Source organism: Pituophis catenifer, unplaced genomic scaffold (genome assembly GCF_029215685.1).
Source record: "Pituophis catenifer annectens isolate HBS135680 unplaced genomic scaffold, rPitCat1.0.hap2 SCAF_2, whole genome shotgun sequence".
Taxonomy (NCBI): Eukaryota; Metazoa; Chordata; class Lepidosauria; order Squamata; family Colubridae; genus Pituophis; species Pituophis catenifer.
In genome coordinates this window covers 130,877,316-130,904,090 of record NW_027256882.1, presented here as the reverse complement: position 1 = coordinate 130,904,090, position 26,775 = coordinate 130,877,316, and the positions used below count along the sequence as shown (strand labels likewise).

Genomic DNA, 26,775 nt, shown 5'->3' with positions numbered 1-26,775 from the left:
AATTCCCAGCCCCTAAAAGAGAATGGACAATAGCTTATTAAGGGCCCCTCTAATTGGACTCACTGCTGGCATCTGGCATCCATCCTAGCTGCTCTAACAAAGGAAGGCATTACAACAGCCTGGATGTGTGGCCTGATCTCATCATTTTATATTCGGGAGGGTGAGCTACTGAGTCTAGCCCCATTTGCCATTTGAGATTTTAAAATCTATTTTTCAGAAGTATTCAAGAGCCTACACAAACCATCCAGTTCATGAGTGCCAAGAGGAACTCTTAATTCCATAATCTGTAAGAATTGGAGTGGTACTGGGAAGGAGACCATAATTCAGGTTATCCACTATCAAAGTTGCTGAAACGCAGTTCTCTTTTGCCGTACCTTTTCTATTGCCATACCTTTTATATAGAAACTAAACAATTCTGCATGTTGAAAGATGAATTTTCTGTCTTTTGTAAGTATTCTTCTGTACATTTTCATTGAAATCACACAGGCACTGTATTTTCTTAAATGAAATATGCATAGAATTAAGTGTTGTACCTTATGACAAATGTATCTTTTCTTTTATGTACACCGAGAGCGTATGCACCAAGACAAATTCCTTGTATGTCCAATCACACTTGGCCAATAAAGAATTCTATTCTATATCCAACAATACCAAGTTCTTAATTGGACTTCTCTCAGCTAAATTATTTGATTTCCCTATTATTTATTCCTCTAATCCATGTCTTGTTTAATGCTCAGTAATAATTCCCAACATGCCTCCCTATTGGAATGCATGTGAAAAAAAGGGTGGTGTGGAGTTTTTTCTCCTTTTATGCAAATTTCAGGGCGGCTGGCTATTGTGATTTGAAATATAGAATTCTTTATCGATAGAATTCTTTATTGGCCAAGTGTGATTGGACACACAAGGAATTTGTCTTGGTGCATATGCTCTTGGTGTACATAAAAGAAAAGATACATTTGTCAAGAATCATAAGGTACAACTATATATATATATATATATATATATATATATATATATATATATATATATATATACACGCACACACACATATATATAAAATATCTCTGATTCTTAAAACTCCTGCCTAGCCCAAGGAGAAACTCCTTCAGAGCAGCTGGAATAACATCTTCCCTTTGCTCATTAATCAGAACCTTGTCTCCTTGAAAAGCAAGGCATGTGTTTGCAGGCAGCTGACTTTGCAGGGGGAAATGTCAGTTTATTGGAAAATAGGACTGCTGTTGTCTAGCACAATTCATTTTCCACATGGCTGTGCCTGTCAGAGGTGGTCTCTCTGCCTCTGAGGGACTAAGGCTGCCTGCTGCCCTGCATTTGGACATCTTTGCTTGGCTAATGACAGCCAGGCACAATCTTCCAGATCACTTTTTAAAATGAACCCTTGGAGAGGCAGAGGGCTAACTAATGAATCCCTCCCTCACACATGCGTACAGCATGCACCATGCATAATTTCCTCCTGGGGCAAAATGACACCTGCCTGTAAAGTTTGAGAGAGTGAACTGCCTGTGTACAAGCTGTCACTGGCTATTACAGCCCCATGTATGAATTAATCTAAAATCGCATTGATCTTGGCCATTTAAAAACCTCCTTTGATTTCAGTTGGTTCAGATCAAAGTTCACAGTCACTCTAAGGCACAATGCAGCTTGTTAGGATTGGGCTTAGTGTATTTTGTGAATCCAACCACAGTGCTACATTTGAATTTTGCCACTTGTGGTTTATTCAGTAAAACATAATTAAAGCAAAACCATGACTTAGTAAGCTATAGGTACTTAGCCAATCCCAGAATGAGCCACAACGTTTAGACACAGAGTTGCTCTGCTGTCTACAAAAGAACTACTGAAATGTGAAAGGTGGAAAATGGTAAAAAAAAAAAAATGTCGCAATGCCAAACAGAACAACATGAGGGGAAGACCAATTGTTTCATTAGTAAGAAAGAAAGAATGGATCCAACAAGAGAAGTATCTGAGAAATAATCAATGAAATTTTATTTTCGTTCACACATTCTATGAACTATATAAAATGTTCCTCTCTGACTACTGTACCCCCAAATATTTAGTCCATAACTCCCATCACCTCAGATGGAGGTGATGGAAATTGAAATATCCAACCTTTGGAGAGATCCTAGGTTAATGGAAGTATCATTATCTAGAAAGTGTATCAATGAAAATCTTCCTTTCTGGTTTCCTATCTTCCTTTCTTTGTTCTCATGTGTCATTCCATTTTTGGGAAAGCTTTGAGGCAAGGAGGGACAAAAACAAGGTGAGGAACAAGTCTCTCCTTGCATATACTAGGCCAGCTGAAGAACATTTCAAGACTGAGCAATATAGCATTTCCTTCCCACAGTCATTTTTATTTCAGTGCAGGTGATGAGACATCTGACTGTGTCACAGGGCAGCAGACAAGCCATGTCATATACAGAGCTCTCTCCCTCAGCCTTCTGATGCCCCCTTATTCTTCTGTTTCGTTGCACTGCCCTCATCCTAAGCAGCAGGGAGCTGTCCCACCTTGTCTAATTGCAGAGCCAGAACCTTCCTCTTTCTGCTTTGATGGATATATAGCTGCATAAAATCAACCAACAGTAGTTCCAATGATTGAGGGAAGTTGCCACACTTCTTAAACTTGCCATACTGTATATATACAGAACATGTCTAGGTACAAATACCATCAACTTATATCACTTCTTGGAGACCTCGGGCTCAAAGAAGCAAGTCCATTCAGCTCATATTCATACCCTTTCTACCTGCCTCCATATTCACATCCTATCTTAAACTACATTTGATATCTCGTTGACATAAGTAAAGTTTCATCCTTGCTTTTTTTTAATGATCCTGATACAAGATGGTGTTTTTGTATTGCTGCTAATAGCATCTCCCTTTTCCCATGAGAAAAGAACAATACTGAGCAGGAGTGTGCAGGTTAGATATGGAGCCTCATCCAAATCTAACCATTCCAGTAATCTTGCTCTAGGGTCCCTGAAAATCAGCAGGGAAATGCCTACCAATTTTCTGCACTCTGCTACAAGCTGACAAACTGGGCAGCTGAGATATGCTTCCCAGGGGCCACTGTCTGCCCAAATAGGGTTTATACAACCAGAATCATTAGTTTGAGATGGGCAGCTATTCAAATCAAATCATAAAACCTGAATTTGGATCTTGGAGCATATCTTGGTAAATATCCTTTACTGTAATGCTCCAGCTGTTTCTTCTCTCTGAAAAAAGACAATCTGTCCAATTCCTTCATAAAGGAAGTAATGAAAGAGAAGGCTTTGTGTACAAGTATATTTTAGGATTTACATAATTTATGTTGATTTATAAACATATAACAATCTGTGGCCTCATTTATTATGCTCAATTTTACAGCAATATCTAAGGTCACCAGATGGCAAGCAAAGTTTTCACATTCAAGAAAGAGCTGAATGGCTAAGTAGTTGAGCTGGGCCTTGTAGGATATTGCATATTCTGTCCTTGCTCTGGAGCTAATTCCTGTTTTGTTTTTAAGGAAAATGGCAACCTTGGGTTAATAACTACCAAATGTGAAAAACAGCACAAATGTATCCTGTCTGAAATTATTTTCAGCTTACAGAAACACAATGTTCTTATGTTTAATAGATTGGAATGAGTAGAAAGCATTTTATGTCTAGTAGGGCTACTTTCTGTAGGTGTAAAAGAGCTTAGAATGAGCAAGGATTTCTTGAGGGCATAATGAGGAAGGAAGGGCCCATGACATTCTGCTGCTTGAGGCAAAACACAAAATTGACCCTTCCATGTTCTATGTATAACAGTTAAACAAAACTTATTTCATCTCTGGCAATAGGGAAGTTTCTCCAGTGGCTGTTTTAGTCAGGTATGACATCCAGCTTCCCACCTTATCAGAGTGTCAGCACTTCAAGCTGCATTTACTCTAGTGCTGACATAAGAAGGAGAAGCGGAGGCGTCTGGAAAGGGACATTTGATTTTTCACCTACTTATTTTCCCTGGAAATAACATCCCCTAGGAGATGGGATGGGAGGGGGGAAATTCCTTTGAGCTGGAGCAGTAGATTAGGGGTAGAGTGATTTGGAAGATGGCCAATGAGTGCAGGGGAGTGGGGAACGGAAAGGGAGGGTTTTGGGTCTGGAAGTAAGTGTTGGCTGCGATGGAGTCAGAATTAAAATGTCGTGCTTAATAAATTGGAGTTTTTCTTCAAAGACTTTGTTTGAAATGCAATTTATTTGAGATGACCTCGAAACCTGACACAGAGTTTGTCAGGGTTGAAGTTTATGGTGTCTGCTGTCTGCGGCAGCCAACTGAGCTGAGTGTGTGGAGAAAATAACACGTGAAGAAATACATGGTATGAAATACAGATGGGCTTCTGGGGATCTCTTACTGGAAAGTCAATGTCCAATCTGTTCTCCTTCGTGAAGTTCAGCTAAAGTAGGACATTTCATAGGCACAGGATGCCTCATGAAAGGGAAAGCAGGAGCCCTTAAGATACAAAGCTACATTTTTGCTTGCGCTCAAGCTTCTGCATCAGAATTGCAGTAGCTTTCAGTAGGATAGCAGGCCCTTCTCAAAATTGCTTCTTCCTGGGAGCTTTATAAGCTTGAAGAACGCATAAGAAGCATGGGGGAGAAATATGATACAGCTCATAGGACAAGAGAAGTATTGCCAATGATTCTGAATAGGAAAAAAAATAATATTGATAAAGCATTGCAGACACTTTCCTCCAAGGTAATCTGATGCATTTCGGGATGGGTAAGAGAAGTAATCCTCCTGATAGATAAAATTATGAATAATCTTCTTTCCCAAGACGGAATTCAGAATCTAAATAGATCTTTTCTAACCTAATGCTTGCTTCAGCTAGACTGCACGTTGGTTCCCTTTATCCACCAGTCACTACTGCTACCATCACAGAGAAAAGTAGGTAGGAAATACTGTTTTAAATTATGCTATTTATAAGGGAAAGAAACCCATGTCCACATATCACGGGGACACCTTTATTAGAACCAATTGTAAGGTTGCAATTGGCATCCCATCGCTCTCCAGAATTTTTCATCAGACATTATGCTAAACACGTTAAAAAGCAACATAAAACACTAAAGATGGTGGGGAATGGGGCAATGGCTAAAAGCAGGGACTCTGTTTTGTTAAAATTACAATATGCTTCTGACAGCTGAAAGATTACACATGAGTTATGACACACACACACTCCATCAAAGGCACTTTGTCAGAAGAGGACATGAATTCCCCTGCCAGTTGGCCACTTGGCAAAGGTGAACTATATTTTCTTTCTGATTCAAGGTAAGTAAACTGGAGGGAGGGAGGGAGGGAAGGGAGGGAGGGAGGGAGGGAGGGAGGAAGGAAGGAAGGAAGGAAGGAAGGAAGGAAGGAAGGAAGGAAGGAAGGAAGGAAGGAAGGAAAGATCATACATACAGTATTCACTAGCAGATAAGCCAGGAATTTTAATTGCTAAAATGCACACAAAAAATTGGGTTCAACCTATCCCCCGATGGGCTTATTTAAGAGCATATATGGCAATACTTTTACAAAATATCTCTCTCTCTCTCTCATATATATGTATGTATGTATGTATGTATGTATGTATGTATGTATGTATGATATATGTATGTATGTACATATGTATGTCTTCTTAAGTTTTCGCAGGTGTGTATATGCAAAAAATTAAAATCTTGGGTGTTTTCCCGCTTCATGTTAAATAAGTTAGTTAAAATGTTTAAAATTCTGGTTAAAATCCTAGCTTAAAATCTTCCAGAAATCCTTACAGAGTGTTTAACAAAATGCCATGAAAAATACAGGTCAGTTTATCTGTGCATAGTGTACTTTTCATGGAATTTTGGATAAAATTCAAGGATTAGTTTATCCACAGATGGGCTTCTCCATGAGCATATATGGTTCATTCAAGGAATTGTGTCTATGCATATTATGTGAATGGGCCACCACAGTTCAAACACCATAAATAGAGCTCAAACACAATCTTTTCCAATAGAGCCGACCGATTTACCAGTGAGTCATCTACTGTGAGTCACTTGATGAGTTTTAGGCAACAAAGAATGTGAAGTTGCACACTGGTGTATAAACTCAGCCAAAATGAATCATACACATGATAAACTTGCAAGTATGTTGGAATTTGTCCTGAATACCAAAGCTAGTATTCTGTATCCTGCATTCGCTTATTTTTATTCTCACAGGTCACGTAAATCATCCTGTTTTACTCAAATCCCTGCCTTAAAAATTATGAACTGACTCATTTGAAAAATTTTACCTGTACTGATAACAAAAGTTCATTTGTACCTAGCAACAGGCCTTTTAAATGGGTTGTGTGCTCACACATGTCATGAAGTCAGACTTACGTACTTTATATGGTGACATCTTGATACACTTGTTTTGATGCCACCATGCCTTGTTACAGGTTCCAAAGCTAGTGGTAGCTTATTTATGCAGACCATTATTTTCTGTTGCTGAACATGGCAGCATCTAGGCATGGCCCGTTCTTCTTGCGCGTCTATTATCTACATTGCAAAGTATTGCATTTACATCATTATCAAGTACAATACAGGTAGTCCTTGACTTACAACAGCTCATTTAGTGACCTTTCAAAGTTACAATGGCACTGAAAAAAGTGATTGTTATGACTGTTTTTCACGGTTGCAGCATCCCCATGGTCACACGAACAAAATTCAGATGCTTGGTAACTGGTTTATATTTATGACAGTGCTGTGTCTCGGGATCATGTGATCACTTTTTGCGATCTTCTGACAAGCAAAAGCCAATGGGGAAGCCAGATTCACTTAACAACCATATTATTAACTTAACAACTGCAATGGTTCACTTAACAATGTGGCAAGAAAAGTCATAAAATGGGGCAAAATTCACTTAAATGTTTCACTTAGCAACCTAAATTTTGGGCTCAATTGTAATTGTAAGTCAAGGACTACCTGTAAAATTATAAAAATGTGCATGGGTACCCTCAGCTCCCTATATGTAAAGAAGGATGACATTAAGGTGCTAAATGTATAACATATGAGCAAACTCTTTATCCATAAATTCAGCAACTATATTTTAGCTAAGTAGTTAATATTTGTACTGGATTCACACACATCCTGATAAATGATACCTCCAGTCTGTTAAAAGAAAAACAGACTATGATTGTTTTGTCTATGTCGTCCGCTATAACAATCCAATTAAGATCCAATCTGCCTATTTAGAAGAGCGCTAATATTGCTGCAGAAGGGACATTGACATTGACCTTATGGTATCTAAAGAGTAATAAATTAATGTAGAATATTCCTGATTAGGTAAAGTTCTTTTAATACAAATCGTGCCAACAAATTGGCCAGGAGACATGCAATGTCATTATACTTGGAACATGTACTGTAAATCCTTTTCCAACCCTTTCTTGGCCTTCAGAAGTAGTTACGTGGTGGTATTTCTCCCCAAATAAGATGTAGGTAACAGAAATTTACATTCCTCCTTTGGGAGCAACTATTCCGTCCCCCCACCCACCCACATTGCAGTATCTGACTCGCTTGTTTGCCATGCTCCCTAACTTGCCTTCCCAGTATGTTTTTTTTCCCCTCAGTTTTTGGTTACCTTTGTTGCTACTTATTTATTCCGAATAAATACGTATATTTTCAAAGTTGTAGAAGCAATTTTGTAATATTTTAATCTTTGGCATGAAGCAGACAGTTTGGGCAAGGATTTTATGTCTGTTTTCCATTTCCTCTCCTTTGACAACATGGTAAATGCTCAGCTATTATTTTATTTTAGAGGAGCCTAATTTTCAGTGTGTAACTATAAAGTTCCTGCACTTTTTTGCATGTTTATTAAACACTGGAACAAATTGAACAAGCTGTGATATACCACCTTCTATTTTTGTATGTTTGTAATGCCAAGTATAATCCTTTATGAAACAAAAGCTGCACATCTTTCTGAACATAAACTTTCAGATTGTGTAGAAAAAAAGTCTAGGTTCAGAGAGATTCAATTCTGACCCATCTCTTCTTCCATCTCTCCTTTCTCAAGAATCAATAACTGCTTAATTTCTTTTTCATTTTTTCTGTTAACTATTGTTTGGCTTGATATGGCAAGAAATACCTCTTTTGTGGAACCAAAAATAGGGAAGTCCACATGAGCAAACATGAGATCTTCCCTTTTAAATACAGTTAACTTGGAGTACGTCTGTCCAGATTCCTAGCATGCTCCTTATATGTATTTACTCAAAAATCATCCCCACTGGTTTCAATTGCGATTTCTCCTCAGATGAATGAGAACAGGACTGCAGAGTATTGTATATCTTTCCAGAGTATTGACCTTACAATGGTAACAATAATATTATCAAACATTTGCATTGAAAAGGCTTCAAGAAAATGACCGCATGAAGTCGATGACCCAGTGAAGAATGCAAAATTGATATATAGTGGTCAAGACAACATAACTCCACAATGAAACTATGCCTGAAAGGAAGAATGAAGATCATCATTCAGTAGTTCTGCATGCATAAGATCCTAAATTTAACCCTTTGCACGTTAAGAAAAAGCTGCCAGAGATTGGAAAGCAGCTACCATCATTGATTAGATTTGTCTCCTCCTCCAAGATGACAAATTCCTGAGATCATGCAAATAGATTTTGAGGAAATTGGGTTGAGATAGGCTGCATTAGAAAGACTGGTACAAAGCAATAAGTTTCAAGTTTAAGAAAATTCTTCTGAGGATTAAACATTCAGTTTGTGATCAAAGATTATGACATGAAATCACTATCTGTTCCAAGACTTTAACATTTCAACTATTATTTTTTTAAAACAAGCTTACTTTAGCTCTAGCTAGAAACATTCAGGATGTCAAGTTTCCAAAGGCTAAAGGGCAGCTCCACTCTCTACAGTATTTTGACCAGTGCCACCAATCCTGAGCTCCCTTTAGAGAGAGCTAAACAAATAGCTTGCTCAAGAAGACGCTTGGCACGCGCCAGCTCACACCGAGCCCCACCAGCCCAAACCTTTCAAGCACTTAAGTCAATACAGAAAAATGTCTCTCCCTCTGGATGCTGGTCAGGCACAGCCTTCCTCTAAAGGCAGCCAAGAAAAGCCAGGCTGACGAAGGAATTTAAATAGGGCTATTATTCCTATTACTGTGGGGTGACGGCAGAGAAGGAATACATCCATTTTTCTCCCCACTCCTGCTTTTGAATATCCAGTGGAGTGGGACAGAGTCAGAAGCAGAAACTAACATTTAAAACTATCTCCTGCTATTTCAATCTGAGTTGTTAAAAAATATTTAGCAATCAAATTCTAGTGGCAGTAGCAAAGGGAAACACACCCCAGCCTCCTACAAACCAGTAGGTTTTTAAGCCAGCACATTCCATTTTTTTTTAGCCCTTTGATCAACAGCCTTGAAAAATTCCAAAGAATGTAGGCTGAAAACTTCAGAAAAGAGGAGATCTGGTTTAGCTATATGTTGCATTCTTTTGGAGTGCAATTTCTAAAATTGTAACACATCCTTCTTAGCCCAGGATTTTTTTTTCCAGACCTCTGTTCTTTCTAATATGTTTGATTATTCTTTAAAACGCATTTTGGATGAAAAGGGACAATGCCAACCATTTAAACCAATGACCTAAATAGGACTGGATTAGCCTAAATCAAAATGTTCTGATCCCGATTCCAGCCAAGCTCACTGCTCATTCATCCCCCACGGGGCCTTCACTCTGATACACACTGTTCCTCTGATTCTTCGTATCATAAGGCGGCATTGATTTTCCCCCGAAGTGATAAGGATGCTGCACTTCCAGATCCAGATTTTCTTTGAGCTGTTCTGAGTCACATGCCCTCACGGATTAACTGTTGAGGCCAGCCTGTGAATTGCTGAGTTTATCCAAATATAGTTGGTAGGGACTGATAATATTTGCTTTCCCCCCCTCCCTTTCCCCCAAAGCAGTGTGCGTCAGTACAGACAGTGATTTCACAGCCAAAAAGTCTTTAATGAACTCCTGAACATTAGATACAAGGCGGTATAAAGATTTGGAATGTCTTTATATCAGCCATTCCAAATCGATCAGCTTCCAGATTTATTGGAATACCACAGAACTGGAGTCTCTAAATAGCAGTCTTTTTCATTCCCACTAAGATCACTTGGGATCTAAAGTGGAATCAAGCGTATTCTGGAAGAGCCTGGATCAATTGACTCAGAGAAGATGGGCCCCTAAGCCAGTCCACGAGGTCCATTTGTGTCTAGCAAAGGGAGGGGCAGCTTATCTCATAGCTCACCAGACCTAGATCTATGCTGGTGCAGTCCCCATTGCTGCATAAAATACCATCGACTGCATTAAAACAAATGAATTTATTTGTATTAAAAATAAAAGGAATAACTGAAAGATTTGGGGATTTCCTTTTCCTCCTGGCCTGTTCCAGTGCCCAGCTTTAATAAATAGGGCCGATAACCACTAACAAGGCTCCCAGCCTGCAACTGGACTCAACTCTCCTTATATGGGCACCTTTTGAACACTGGTTTCATGTTTTGGCTGACGGCAGGCAACTGTATTGATGCTTATTCTTTGGGGAACAACTGGAGGAGGAAGAGAGTACAGTAGAACCTTGGGGTCTCACATAACTATTGGTGGGGGCATTTTATTCCTAGGATTATTTTTAGGCTTGGTAATTAGCCTTCTCCAGTCTGGTTCCTTCCAAACAATTTTAATTTTAACACATCATTGATAGCTAGTGGACCTTCTGGCTGGAGAAGGTGGGAGCCACCTGAGACATTTGGAAGCAACCAAACCAAAGAAAGCTGCCCTAGAGTGACTGGTCACTGTGCCCTCAATGGGGGAGTCATCTGGTAGAATCCTGTTCCCACAGGCCAGTTTTAAGGACGTGACTTTTTGGGGCATGGACAAGTCCCTGCAGTTTTCTTGGCTAGATTTCAGAAGTGGTTCACCATTGCCTTCCTCCTGGGCAGAGAGGGAATGACTGACCCAGCTGGCTTTGTGAAAATGATTATAGGTGAAAAGAGCAATGAGAGAGCTGATGTGATGTGAGGAAAATGCTATTTCAGACAGGCATGGACAGAAATGAACAGATAGCTTTGCTTTATAAAACACAACTTTTGTCAACGAAATCTCAGTCATAATGGTAAGGAACATCTTTTGGGAGGAGTTAGGAAAAGAGATATGAGCATACAGCCATGATTTATTTAATGAACCCAAGTTCCTTAATCTACCCAACACTGTGAACCTTAAATAAATCATGGGATTGGATGCCAAATGTGCTAGGCTATAATTTAATGAGTTAGTTTGCAGGTGTGCGTAGAATTCAAACTCAAAGATCACAAAACAGTCATTTCCACTTCAGTCTTGCTTGTGAAGACAAACTCAGTAGGTTAAGAGACAAGGTAAATACTTTTAGTCTGCATCAATAACAACAAGATATATAACAACCTACCAATATTTTCATTAAGAGGTGGTAAAGATTGGCCAGGATCAAAATACCATAGAAAGAGGAGGAGGAGGAGGAAAGAAGAAAAAGAACAGCCATTCTTTTAAAAGGAACATATGTTACTTCTGCTTTCTCTGAGGTATTTCTGCAATCCTTGTAGGAGAGAGGCTCCATCCAAGCATTTTTAGCTTAGGGGTTGCTGGTTAATGTTGTGTGTTACAGGCTTTGATGTGAGTTTCCATCTAGGGAGGCTGGTCCATGCTCTGCACCTTGCTGGTAGCTTCAAGCAGTGCTAAGAAGCCCAGCTGGCTAATGGATAGCTTGACCAGCAGACTTGCTTCGGGGCAACATTTCCATGTTACCAATGTTTCTCCTGGGAAATTATGCAAAGATAAACAGATCCCTGAGGCAGAAGCACAAGGCTGGAGGATAAAAAATAATCATTCAGGTTATTTTTGAGATGGAGCAATTAAGGGAGAAGAATTTCATTTTCTTGCACAATGATGTCTGGACCCAAGCAGCATGTTTTTAATATAACTGGCTAGACACTCATTCTATGGTTTGCTTTGAAAAGCAAAATTAAGTCTTAATCCGAGCTGAAAGCCATTGCTTATGGATCACAATGTCTGGGCTATGATATTAAACTGGTTTGGGTCTAGTTATTAGTTGGATAGGAAACTTGTAGGGATTTCCAGGATTGTAGGCTAGATGGGATAGTTAATAAACACCTTACAGTGGTGTTTTCCAACCTTGGCATCTTTAAACTTCAACTCCCAGAATTCCCCAGGCAACATTCCCTGGCTGAGGAATTTTGGGAATTGAAGTCCACACAGTTTAAAGTTACTAAGGATGAAAACCACTGCCCTGGAGTAAGGCAATGACAAATCACTTCCAAGTTTTGCCAAGAGAGATCCGTAAGCTTCTCCATTAACAAAGCAGATGCTGAATTCAACTGGAAATAATTTTAACTTTGTCAGGCTTATTCAAGCATGGCCTTAACATCTTTTCAGTTCTTTCCAACTCTATAATGCTATGATTCTGGATCTCAAGCCATCAACCTCTTAATTCTGGAACAGGCTAATCAGCAGAAGTCTCACAAACACATTTGGCTAATATAGTTTCTTTACTGCAACAAGAATGAAGTCATACACATACAAAAGATCATCAAATGGACTTTGGATCTCTGCAGATCTTTTGCATTAAGTAAGATCCCCTCATGCTTATTGCTGATTATGGTTGGCATGCATTTTACAGCAAACAAAGCCAGTGATCTCAACTGAATCAAAGTATTCTGGGACATGTTTCAGTCAAGTCTCTCATTAATTAGATCCCTCACGCATCTAATAAAATCACAATCAGATCTTCAAGCCCTGCTAATAAAGATAATTTGGTACAGGTGTAATAATATGGAATTCACATTATCTACAATACAATGCTTCTGGAAACACCATTATTTCCATATAGTTGAACAATCATCATGACAATTACTTTTATACAATTTCGCATTTTGTGAGTTCAGGTGAGAGAACCTGACACTCAGGCTATCCCATGCAATGGCACCATTTCTATACAGGTATATAATTATGCATAATTATCTTCAGAAAGTACAGAGATCATCAGTCTCCCACAAATGGAGGGGGCTCATGTCACAACTTTTTAATGGAGGTGAACTGTCACCTTCTGGATCTTTTTATCACTGGTTTCTGATAATTTGTGGCTAAAAGCAAAATCGGATATGTAGTTCCTTCATGGAGCTTAAGATCTAACAGATCTAATTAAGTTTACCTATCTCAAGAAGTTAGCCCCATCTATGTTGTAGCAGACTAAGACATTAATTGCGGCATAAGAGCTTAGAGGGCGGGTGTCAAACTTGCTGTGTCACAATGCCATCACGTAATGCTTCGTGACGTTTTTCCCATTCGTGGAGCTGGGGTGGGTATGGCCTGTGTGTGATGCATCCAGCCCGCGAGACGCTAGATGGTAAAAAATGTGCTTAAGATGGTGTATATATCCTATGCCAAGCTTTCACCAGTGGCAGTATAGCAATTTTTGAAGGTTGCATAGGATGGAACTTCTGGAAATTGCTCTTCCAAAACATCTTGAGGGCAATAGTTAGGAAAAGCTGCTTTAAGCCTACACTTAATTGTCTCATGCTTGATACTTGACAGAGACCTATAGCTATATTGCCACTTTAATGACATATAGGGCAACTATAACAACAGAAGGGGTGGTATTTAAACATTTACCTTCAAACCTCTCAAAGTCTTCAAAATGGCCAGCCTGGTTCCATCCAGAGTGATCTTTTATTTATAATTATCCTAGACCTTAATCTTGTCTTCACTCTCTAAGCATGGCTTCCCCACCCCCAGTTAAATTGGCATCATTCATTTACAAGAGCAAAACTATTAGGAGGCTATAATACTTCTCTCTCCCATCCAAAACAAATAAAAAACCCACCCCAGTAAAGATTGAGCAAGCTGTTCTCAGAACAGAAAATTAAAGGTCTGAGAAAAGAAATCGCATATTCTGAAAAGGGCAAGGCTGGCATATTGAACAGAAGAATGTACTGTAACACCTATCAGGATTCGAGCTACCAAAGAAATGTGTTTTCAAAGCAAATCCAGAAACATGTACATTAAGGGGAGGGGGGCAAAGAATGAGAATTCATCTGAACTTGTAGAAAGGAGCCTATTTAAATGATCAATACCACATCTGAGACCAATCTGAGGGATTACACTTCTAGAATGCTTGAGTTCCTCAAACATTTATTTAAGTCTCAAGTGCCTAGAACTGTTAATATTGAAGCCATAAATACATTAGCTCCTCTTAAAATGAAATCCCATCCTTTTTTTTTAGAAATACAAAGAGAACTGAACTGTTCAAGTCATCGAAGATGGAAACATCATGGGAAGATATCTGTGTTATGTGGTGGGGAAAAAAATTTGTCACTATCTTTTCTGACCAGCAAACTTAAATTTAAACTCTTCATTTAATGCTGCTTTATGCTTCTAATGAATTCTACCAAATTCCTGTGCCACCCAACCACATTTAGGGTAGAAATGGCAAACATCTGTTATTTTCTGGAACTGGCCAAGTATAGCTAACTTCAATTCTAAAAATCATGGTAAATCTAGCCTTCCAGCAAGCCAATCTCTCCCTTTAAGGATTGGTAGTTTCTTTTTAAGTGGTTACAATTCAGAGCTGCATGTAGCAGGTACCAACCACATTTAGGGTAGAAATGCAAACATCTGTTATTTTCTGGAACTGGCCAAGTATAGCTAACTTCAATTCTAAAAATCATGATAAATCTAGCCTTCCAGCAAGCCAATCTCTCCCTTTAAGGATTGGTAGTTTCTTTTTAAGTGGTTACAATTCAGAGCTGCATCCGTTTTTTTGAATGCTATTGCCATTTACTAAGCCAGGGCACATTTCTGGGGAAAGAGGAATCCTTGGATTGTCACGCACTTCCTCAACTATGAGAAAAAAAATACCAATTGCAGCAGGGAGATGGAATTTCTCAAGGCCAAAAGGGGCCACCTAAAACTATGCCAAAAGGCAGAAAGGAGATTGCAAGTCCTTTCCCACCTCCCCACCCCTCTTTGCAATTTATATTGAAGAGAGAAAAACTCTAGGCTCCTTCTGGTTCACTGAAATTAGCCCAAGCCAAAAAAAAAAAACGTTACTGGGTATGCATAGTTCTTCCATGACTGTATATACGCAAAGCCGTGCTAATGATAAACCTTTATGATAAGGCTTACCAACCCCACTAAGTTGCACGTCTTTATTTCTTCAGAGGGAGGAAGGTGGGCGGCAATGAGGACTTCACAATCCAACCACTTTTAAGAGGACTCCCTGTTCGCATTTTCTGGAGCAACAGGTGGCTTTTCCTCAGCTGGTGGCGGTGTGTAGGGGGAAGTGGATAGTAACGGATATATTTTAAGAGGAATGTTTGGTGCGGTTGGCGTCTAACCGAGACAGAGCAAGCCAGTAGGAGAGGCTGGAATTAAAACCGATCAAATCCAGCCACGCTCTCAGCCTCCCTTCCCGCTCTGACGCAAGAGGCACTTGCGACCCAAAGTCCTTAACGGCAATTGATTAAGAAAGGGGAGATCTATAGAGGACCGTCGAAGGAAAAAAAAATTAGGATATCTCCGCCAATTAACAACCCCCCCCCCAAAAAAAAACCCCTCAGGACTTTTCATCACGGTTGGTTGGCTTGCAGAATTTGCTTGAGACCGCTCGAGCGTGCTTGTCCCCCTCCCTCCTCGCGTGCCTCGACACGGATGGGCGCAGATGCCCACGCTGCGTGGCCTAAGGCAGCAGCGCCCTTGCTCGTGGCACGGCATCCTTACCTTGCTCTCCTCCTCCTCCTCGTCGTCCTCGTCTTCTTCTTCCTCCTCCTCCTCCTCCTCCTCTTGCTCTTCTAAAGCCACCGGAGCAGCAACGACCGCGTCTCTCTCCGCCTGACCGGCCACCTTCCGCTCCACTTGAACGTGACTCCGCTGTTCTGCTTTCACCGCCTCCGGGGCAGCCTCGTCCTCGACCTCCTCCCCTTTTCCCTTCTCCCGAAGCCCTTCTTCTTCTTCTTCTTCCTTTCCTTCCTTCGTCCCCTTTTCTCCAGCCCCTATTTCCTCCACGGCGTCCCTTCCAGCTTCTCTGCTTATCACCGCCTCTTCGTCTCCTTTCTCCTTCCGAGGCTCCGCGCCGGCCGCCTCCGGTTCCCTCTCATCCTTCTGGAGTGCTTCGCCGTCCGTCCGGTCTACCGCAGCAGAGCTCGCCTTGGCCTCCCCTTCTTCCTTTGCTGCTGCTGCCGCCGCCGCCGCCGCTGGCTCCGTAGCTTTGTCCTCTTCCGAGGATCTCAGCTTGACAAAGACCGACGCTAGAATAACAGCCAGGACGGTGAAAAGCAGCGGGACTGCAACGTACAAGTCCACCGCTACATCCATGCCTCCGGCGGCTGTGCGACCCGACAGCAGTGGCCGCAATTTGACCGGGAGAGCTGCGTTGTCGAGTCGTCGCCCGCTCCCTCGTGCTTTTTTCTCTCTCCTCCTCCTCCTCCTCTTTCTGCAGCCGCCGGGCAACTGAGCAGCTGGACTGAATTCAGCTGCCTGAAAGCGGCGGTCGGTCTTCTGAAGCCGAAAGCAGGATAGGGTTTCACAACACCCGCGTCACTTGGCCGGGGCCCGCCCCCCTCCGTCTCTGGTGCCACTCCCGGCAAGCCTAGGTCGCCGGGATGGCCATTCCCACTTAGGAGTTTTAACACGGGGAAAGGGAAGGAGAGACCAAAGGAAGGAAGGAAAGGAAGGGCTGTTTTGAGAGGAGGATATACAAAGTCATCTCCATATATACCCAAATGTGGTTAAATAACCACACTTGTATTCCACATAGGCTAAAAAGAACTCAGAGGAATGAGCTGCATACAGATTGATATTCCCTTGCAATATTGAATCGTGTAAACTTCCCCGGAAAAATTGGAGAGTTGGATTCGGCTTGGTGCTAGACCATGAACAGTGGTTTATATATCACTCTACAGCAAAGCCAAATATTATTATTATTATTTTTGGCTCAGGGTAATCCACTCTCCCTGATCATTCTATTAGAAAGTAAACTCTTCTCTATTAATGTAATGAAGCGGGCTCTGATGGATGACCACTGGATAACTTTCTATTCACTCTATTCTAAAAAGCAATGCATCCGGTTGGAAAGAGTACAAACTCAGCCAAGGTCCTTTTGGTTCCTCTAGGAGGCCTCTAAGTTGTCAGAAGAAAGGAACATTCTAATGACATACATCTTAAGGGTTGGTTAGGTCAAGGGGATCCACATGAGTTAAAAGTTGTCCATCGTCAAAAGATAAAAGAGATGCTTCAGTAATCTACAAAAAGAATTATGATTGTTTTGCAAAGGAAATGTCAATTAAAATTGATAAATGTATATGACCATATGAATTGCTGACTTCAAAAGAATCCTTTGTCTAGAAGGGTATAAAACCAGTGTACCTAATTCCTGTCTTTGTTCAACGCTTCATGTACAGAGCCTTGAACCTATTGCGCAATATATAAAAATCTGTCTCTGATCAACCCAAAAGTTGTGTTTGTCTTATTAAATCCACAACATTTATGGCACCCTGCAGATGGGACTACAAGGCAGAGAACTTTTGTTCTACCAGACAGCCTGCCTCAGCGGGAATCGACGCCTCCCCAAGGAAAATCCACTGGCCGGCCATTAGGACTCCTTTGAAGTCCATGGAGATTCAGTGAGGAGGTGCCGTAAACCCGCTGACGAAGACAGGCCAGTCAAGAATCCTTGAAGGTTGATCAGACAACAGAGACTCAACAAAAATACAAAAAAGAAAAAAAAGAGAAAGAAAGAAAGGAAGGAAGAGGAAAAGAAAACAGGTAAGTATAAATCAGAGAGTTAAAGTCTCTCTGTTTAGAGGTACCTACCCATTAAAGGGGTGGAAGAGTGAGATCTGATCAATCTCCTAGGAGACCAGTTGGCGAGCTGAAGTCTCTGGAATTAAGTATTTAATTATTGGAATTAAGTACTAAGTATTGTGTGTAATCTTATGTGTGGAAAGAGAAGAACTAATTGCAGTGTTATAAATTTTCTGATAAACTGACATTCTTAAACAGCCAGAGTTTACTGTTCTTCCCTCCCGGGGTTTAGCAGGCAGTTAAAAAGGTGAAGCCTGTCTAAATGGGAAAACAGATATGATTTGATCAATTTGGTGTGATTTCTGTTAAATATATGTGTATATATATAATGATAGTGTGTAAATTTGAATGGAATTCAATTGATTGTGATATGTGTGGCTGCCAGCAAAGTGAGATGATTTGTGCTTGAGGCTGTGAGAGATATTTGAGATTATTGTAATGGTTGGTTTGCATGAAGTGGGATTTTTTGTATGTGAAATTGGTTTAAACAAGAAGTTGATTGCAGTACAAATATGAAAAGCCTGTGTGTTGATAAAGTGAGAAATTAGAGAAATACTAATGTTAGTATAGTAATAATACTGTGTTGCTTTGTTGTAAGAATGCTGAATGGAAGAGAAAAGCGAGGCTTCCTTGCACGCTGTACATTTTTTCCCTCTTCCCCCCCTCTTTTCCTTTGTAAGAGAGAAACAGTTCCTTTTAACTTTTTTCCTTTCTCTCACCCCCTCCTTTTTTCCCCTGGGAGATGAGAGGCACGAAAGAGGGGGGGGGCTACGGTTTAACCATTTTTTTTCTCTCAGAAAAGCAGCCAGAAAAAGAAGGGGGAAGTGGGTGATCGGCTAATGCTGTTGCTGCTAGGTCTCTTTAATTTGCATATGAAAACTTTTCTGCTCTGAATACAATTTTGATTTTATTTTTTCTGGAAATTTTTGGAGGTTTAAAAACGCTTCATTAAACCTGTACTCAGAATCCTGTTGTTTCGCCAGGCTGGGTTAGCAACATAATTTTAAATCGGATGTTTTAAATTTCTGGGGTTTTAAATTGAGCCGAATCCATTTAATATTTTTAATTATTTTAAATTGGTGTTTGCCTTGTTTTTTTTTTAAACAAAATAGGCTGTACACCGCCTTGAGTCCTTCGGGAGAAGGATGGTATAGAAATAAAATTATTTTTATTCTTATTTTTATTCTATCTCAAAGAAATTATTTTGAAAGATTTTTTTAATTTGACTTGCATTTTACTATTGTTTGTCTTTCTTAAATGTTTTTATGTCTGCGTGCATTCTGCATCCTTAACAGATGGCACGTTTGTTCGTTTGTATGTTTGTTTGTTGTTTATTTGTTTGTTTGCTAATAGCACAAGTTACTGCCCTTTTTGGGAATTGTCACAGAGATGAGTTGGAAATTGCGATGTGTGGTGGGAGAGATTCAGTGGCATTTTTGTCTAAAATGTTGGATTCTGCCTCGAGAGTATGCTTGTTTTTGTTCACTTCAGTTTGCGGGGAGATTAGATAATTGGTGCTGAGGAGCTCATTTGTTTATAGAGGGATATACGGTAGTTGAAGGAAGAGAGGAAGTTTTAAGGGAAGTCAGAAAGTTGCCTTTAAGTTTGTCTACACAGACTTGTGCTGGCTTGGAAATCAGGATGGCAGTGGTAGGAGGAATTGAATGTTATAATAAGAAGGAGTTAGAGAAAGTAGAATTGATGGAAAGGAGAAGGTATGTGATTTGTTTTTGGAAAGTTATGGAAGTTGGCAGATTGAAATGTGGAAGTGCTAAGAAGTAGGAGAGAAGTGGTGATCTGAAGAGAAGTGGTGTTTTTCGTTGACAGAGATCAGATTAAGTGAACAAAGCATTTGAATACACTTAATCAGTGAAGGGAGTGTTGGAAGATTAGAGAAGCTCAATATTAAAAGCACAAGAAAATTCCCCTGAAGAAAATAGGCAGAAACTCAGGCAGAGTTCAACCCCCACCTTTACCAATGGGCCATTAAGAAACTGAGATGCCACCTTATTTCCACAACAAAAGGAAGAATAAAAGATGTGTTTGTTTCTTGCTTGCCTTACTAGGAACAATAAAACTGATTCCAGGAGTTTTGAATTCAGGATGGGGAAAGCTCTGCCTTTCAGCAATCTTTAAAGGGAAAGACTTTTTCCCCCCCAACAGGAGTAGTAAATAAAAATCACTCCTGATAGAAAGGAGGGGTAGCGTCTCCGCCTCCATCTATAAACAAGCAAGAATTAAGACAATTCTATGCAAAATTAATTGAATCTGGACCTTGGAGTTTGAAATGGGAGGGACATGAAAGAGGAAGCCTTGAAAATTTGAAACAGGCTTTAACCAGGGCTCCTGTATTGGGTTTGCTAAATTTGGAAAAGCCATTCGGTCTCTTTGTAGACACACACACACACACACACACACACACACACACACACACATTGAATTGCACGAGGGGTGTTGGCTCAGAAAGTAGGCAATTGACCTTTGGAGGGAGCCCTCATTGTAAACACCCCACATCAAGTCAGAACTATCCTTCAGTGGTGGTTATCTGATTCAAAATTCTAAACAAAAATAAAACAATTTTAATGCAACACAGATTTGATTTTACCTGCAGTTCTCAATTTGAATCAAGCACAGTTCTTAACCAACACCAGATCAATGGATCACCTTGGATGAGAACATTATGGTGTTGAAATAATTGGCTTACATACAAAAACAAGACCTGATTTGGAGGGACACCCCCTGGAGACAAATTGCCTCGGGAATTGGTCTGTTCAAACCTTTGAATTGTATTCATTAAATTAAGCTCTATGGACAGGGAGCCTGGATAGCTCAGTGGATAAATGCATTGTAATTTAACACCAGCTGTCTGCAATTACTGTAAATTCGAATCTCACCAGGCTCAAGGTTGACTCAGCCTTCCATCCTTTCTAAGGTAGGTGAATTGAGGACCCAGTTTGTGGGGGGCAATAAGCTGACTTTATGATGGCTATTGCTTAATGCATTGTAACCCTTAGTCTCTGGACATCATTTGGCAAAATATGGGTGGAGTCATTGGGGACTTCAAGCTATTGTACATGAACTTTTAAACTAAGCTATGATTGTATTGGGATATCTCCTTTAGTAACATCAATTATAAACAAATGTTTGGTTTGTAAAAAGGTGAATGAACATGCTGTCAGAAAACAACAGATGTGTAAGATGTATCACCAGCTTTAAGACCATTTCAATGTATTCATGTGGATTTTACAGAATTACCAAAAGTGGAGAGTGTAAAATATTTATTAGTCATAGTGAACCACCTCACAGGGTGGGTTGCAGCTTTTATCTGCAGTAATGCTACAGCAACAGTGGTGTCAAGAGTTTTACCCAACCTAGACAGATTATCATCATATGAACTGTTGTTTGGAGTAGTTTTCACTACAGGAAGCATATGCATTACTTCCTTGGAAACCAAAGACAAAGTATTGAAACAATATGTGTATAACCTGTCCAGATATTTTGAAGTTTTTAGGAAACAAGGACTATTAGCCCAAACACCACCTTTGAAGTTTCCAGTCCACAAATTCCACCACGATGATTGGATGTTAATCCAAACTGGACGGAAGTTAGACCCCAAGTGAACGGGCTCAATCTCATCAAGGAAATCCAGTAAAGTTGATGATCCAAAGGATCCAGCCACCAGTGGGAATAGCATTCTTCATCATCTGGACTATTTTTGTATTTTTTTCTTTCTTAGGATTCAGTGGTTGCCTATGCTGTTTCCCAACTGAAAAGGACTACAACTGCTCAGATTCCTTTGCGCACTCGCCCAGATGTATTGGTTTTGTGATTGTGTTTTTAAGATCTTAGGAGGACGATCCTGGATCCACTGGATGAGACTGATACCAGGTGACCATCAGCCTTGCTGAATCACTCCGGAAGCTGATTCTCAACGCACGGCGGAAGATTTGTAAAGAGGACAACTGCCTTCACATTGTACATATACATATTATTAGCCTTAATATAACACTTTCTTACACATGCTAATGTTATTAGAAGTTTGGAAGTACGTTTTGTGGGTACTTGTTTTTCTAATTTTGCTAGTAATTTTGTTTTACATATATAAGGAACGTTTTTGTGGTAGACCTAGGATTTTTATTGCTACTCCTGTTTCCCAAATCACATGCACCACTAACCCTCTCCCTGACGTAGTGAGCTTCACACCATGGTTGATTATGATTTGTTTATGGCTTTGGACATTATTCGCACTAGGACTCTCAAGTGAACATAAGATGAACATTGATTCCCCAAGTGGAGACACTTTAGGTCAAGTTCACTCACGCCAAGAACGCATTGTATATACACGGGGTCGTTACCTTAGACCTAAGTCAACTCCACCACCTAAGGTTGCACTATTGACATTCCCAGCTGAGGGGGGAATAGATAAGGAAAATGGGCCTCTACAACAATTGCATAGAGGAGACTCTATATCACAGATTTTGGAATAAAGTCAAGATCTTGTTAAACAGTATGACCCTACCCTAGGTCAGAAATGCTGGTTATGTTTATCTACTAGCCCTACATCTTATCATGCTGTTCCTGTCAAACCACAACTCTGGGTTAGAACAAAGGCTACCAGAAATAAACTTTTAAGAAGGGAAAGTGGGGTGGATGGAATCTGTCCAAGACCATTTCAACCTTCAGAATTTCCACTCTGGTTCAACTTGAAGTCCAAATTAGATTTGTGTATCCTTTTTCCACCTGGAAATACTACCTCTCGATATGTTTTTTGAAGGACCAATTCTCAGAGATAAACAGAAGGACCTCTCACTGGAAGTCCCATTGCAACCACTGGCAGGAATGTTTGTGGCAGGGACTTAGGGGTCTGGACTAATGCAAGGAACTACTGAGTGCATGCCTTTTCCATAAATCTTCTTATGTGGAAAGGATGCATATTTGTGTTTACCAACAAACTGGACAGGAACATGTAACAAATCAGGTGTGGTCAGAGAAATTGCCAAGGAATTGCAGGATAGGGCTTCCAAGATAGGTCAGAGGTTATAAACAACTGACATGTGGTTTTCTTGGTTGTCTGGATCCGGGTGGATTAATATGGCTGTGGCAGGCCTAGCTTTTATTCCTTGTGCAATCCCTATGCTGAAACATCTATAAATAAGAACAGTAAAGGAGATTCAAGTTGAAAAGGAACTAGCTTTGATAGAACGTTTTCTTAATCAACTTGGTCCATATCCTGTGGAAGAACATAAAGATTCTGAGGCAGACCCATATGAGGAAATGGAACCTGTAGAAAAAGGTAGAGAATCTCCCCAAGAATCAAGAGAGTAGAAAAACAATCAAGAACTACCTATCCTTTACTTTTATTAATTATCTTTTGTTAGACCCTATATATGGTAGATTTGTTTATTGGAATCTTGTATACTCAGAAGTTAAACTTATATGAGAATAGTGAAAGTTTCTGCATTGAAAAACTTTCAGAGGGGGGAATAATGTAATGAAGCGGGCTCTGATGGATGACCACTGGATAACTTTCTATTCACTCTATTCTAAAAAGCAATGCATCCGGTTGGAAAGAGTACAAACTCAGCCAAGGTCCTTTTGGTTCCTCTAGGAGGCCTCTAAGTTGTCAGAAGAAAGGAACATTCTAATGACATACATCTTAAGGGTTGGTTAGGTCAAGGGGATCCACATGAGTTAAAAGTTGTCCATCGTCAAAAGATAAAAGAGATGCTTCAGTAATCTACAAAAAGAATTATGATTGTTTTGCAAAGGAAATGTCAATTAAAATTGATAAATGTATATGACCATATGAATTGCTGACTTCAAAAGAATCCTTTGTCTAGAAGGGTATAAAACCAGTGTACCTAATTCCTGTCTTTGTTCAACGCTTCATGTACAGAGCCTTGAACCTATTGCGCAATATATAAAAATCTGTCTCTGATCAACCCAAAAGTTGTGTTTGTCTTATTAAATCCACAACACTATTTTCCTTCCTTCCTTTATATTTCAAATGTATAAGCCATCCTATTTATAACAGTAATCAATACAACACATAAAGATAATAACCTAGACATCAATATACCAATTAATAAAATTCTCCTAACGGACACGTTTCTTAAGTTAGAATGTGGGGGAAATATTTGGTCTTTAGGATGGCAGGATGGGGTGGCCTGAGTGGGGATCCTTTTCCAGCGGATAGGCCCCATGACAGAAGGAATGACATCCAAGTCCCATCAGATGACCTTGTTTTAACAATAGGACTTGTTAATAGTGCAGTTTGAGCAGCATACGTTATTCATTGCAGGGTATGGAGACACTGTAAGTGTTTGTGCTGCTACAATCTGGATCAATTATAACTTGTGAATGATTGTCAAGGACAGCCATATATGGAATACATTTCAGCTGTTGATATGTGAGGTAATTGCAGCATGAGTGACTATAAGAAAGATCTAGGACTCTTCTAGAAGGGTCATCCAATCTAGGAATGGCTTCAATTTGGAACCTTTCTGCTCATAGTCTGTAGAGATTCTCAGTCATCCAGGTCATGGTAGTCCCAGATGTGCTTTTTCAGGCGACAACTGGACTTTCTTGTTTTTTTCTTTTAAAGAAAAGGTTCTCTCTGCTCCTATTTGCCACCTGCTTATGGAGCTGCAACCGTGAACCCAGAAATTTCCCTATTGCGTGCTGTATCTGTCTGGGGAAGAAAAACCTCATCCAGCGATGAAAGTGGAAAGCCCTTGGTGTTGGGACAATCAAAAACACATAATCACCAAGTCTTGTCAGAGTTGTCCTTTAATTGTTCCTCCCCAGTCAGGCCCCACCATCTTCAGATACTAAGAGAAGATTTTGAAGGCATTAATTGGTTAGCCTGTTATTCAATTGAGTATCATCAGGCATTAATTGGTTAACTGATTATTCAATTGAATATCATCAAACGTGGTTATTTGACCCCTGGCCAGTGGTGAAATCCAATTTTTTTTACTACCAATTCTGTGGGCGTGGCTTGGTGGGCATGGCAGAGGAAGGATATTGCAAAATCCCCATTCCCACCCCACTCTGGGACCAGCCAGAGGTGGCATTTGCTGGTTCTCTGAACTCAAAAGTTCCGCTACCGGTTTTCCGAACTGCTCAAAATTTCCACTACCGGTTCTCCAGAACCTGTCAGAACCTGCTGGATTTCACCCCTGCCCCTGGCCAGTGGATGAATTCACCCAGTGGCTTCATATAGATGTTTTAATAACAGCATTGAGTTTTTGAAATCTCATACACAGTTGACTGCTGAGAAGTCAAGAACCAGAAAACTAAACACAAATCTGCCAGACCTCATCTACAAGCAAGATCAGTGCCACTTCTGTGCTGTGTCCTGGCCTGAAATCCAACCCCACAAAAAATTCAGATAATCCACTTCCCCTACGGCCCTTTTGAAGCTCAACCCGACAACCTAAAAAGGGATGTTGGGAGATTGGATGAGTATTATCCAGCACTGTTGGGTCCAGTGTTGGTTTAAGGTGTGTGCCACTTGCTTCCTGTTAAGGCAGGCACTCAAGGATGCGCTAATCACTGCATCCATGATCTGGCTCAAAAGAGGAAGATACCAAGGTGACTGGAATTTGCTTCTTTTGCTTAGTACCTACTATTTTAAATAATGTGATGCTTATGCTGCAGCTGCAGCGACAGTTTATGGAACTTGCTGATTCACTAATGTAACTGATCACGAGGACTAAAATTATGAATTTTTAGAGAATTACTAGAAGGTTGGAATGTTAGAGGTTTTTGCCACTGAGTGCTTGAAGCTATATAACATATATTTTGTGAGATTATTGTGTATGATTGCTAGCCAGGGGGAAAGGCCATCAGTAATATGGAGTGATGTAAGCAAGCTATCTGGTAGCAGTGTAGCTACTGCATTTTATTAAGAGTCAAACACACACCTGAGCTATATTCTTAATCACAAATTTGAAGGCGCAAATGGTGTTTTCTAAGCTCTGCTGTTAAACACGCTGAGCTTGTCAGTTGGAAAGCTGACAGCACAAGTTTGAGCCCTGAGCACCATGCAACGGGGTGAGCTCACATTACTTGCCCCAGCTTCTGCCAACCTAGCAGTTCAAAACCATGCAAATGTTGAGTAAATAAATAGCTATCATATACCTATTTCCCTGTGCTTAAGCATATATAGTCATGCTGGTCACATGATCACAGAAGCATCTTTGGACCACGCTGGCTTCCGCTAAGAAGGTGAGATGAGCATTGCCCCCTAGTCAGACACGACTGGACAGGGGAAACCTTTACTTTTAAAATAAGACTTAATTCTCAATGATCACAAGCACCCAGCAATAATTTCACAAAGGTCACTTTCAAAATATTGGTTCTGGACTACATTTCATTTTCTGAAACTGAACTACATTTCATTTTCAGCTGATTTTAATTCAGCAATGTCTCAGGTTAGAAACTGCATTTATGTTGCTTGAAGTAGATGTTGGCAATTTTTCTCTTTGAAAAACCGTTTTCCTTGCATTATTGTGTTTGTTCGAACTAAAGCTTCCTGTAATCCGGATTTCTCCATTTCTGCATTTTAAGATGTTCTTTCGAGATATTGAATTTCCACCTCTTGTAACGTACCACCAAACTCCTCAAAGTCTGTCTTTATTGCATCTTGAGTAGCTGATACTCATAGATATTACTAACAGTTATTATCCTGCTGTTTACTAGATTATAGCTAAACTTGTATTTAGCAATGTCCATGCCTACTCTGAAGTAGTTGTTTACCATCACGTGTGAAATACTGCACATTCTTAACTTCTATATTAGTAATAGGAGGCTACTATCCTCATAATGCACTTTATCTAGTATTCCAGTTTCTTAAAATTTTACTTATTATATACAGACATGAATGAAATTTAAATCAAAATG

General features: G+C 40.1%; 1 protein-coding gene across 1 annotated transcript in view; it reads right to left on the bottom strand.

Annotated features, from left to right (window-relative positions):
* Positions 1 to 16,563, bottom strand: part of MXRA7 (matrix remodeling associated 7) — a 56,373-nt gene extending 39,810 nt beyond the window's left edge. Inside the window, exon 1 of the mRNA XM_070937525.1 lies at positions 15,787 to 16,563. Within this exon, the coding sequence (XP_070793626.1) occupies positions 15,787 to 16,380 (594 nt within the window). The 5' untranslated portion in view covers positions 16,381 to 16,563. The remainder of the gene's footprint in view (positions 1 to 15,786) is intronic.
* Positions 16,564 to 26,775: the final 10,212 nt, after the last annotated feature.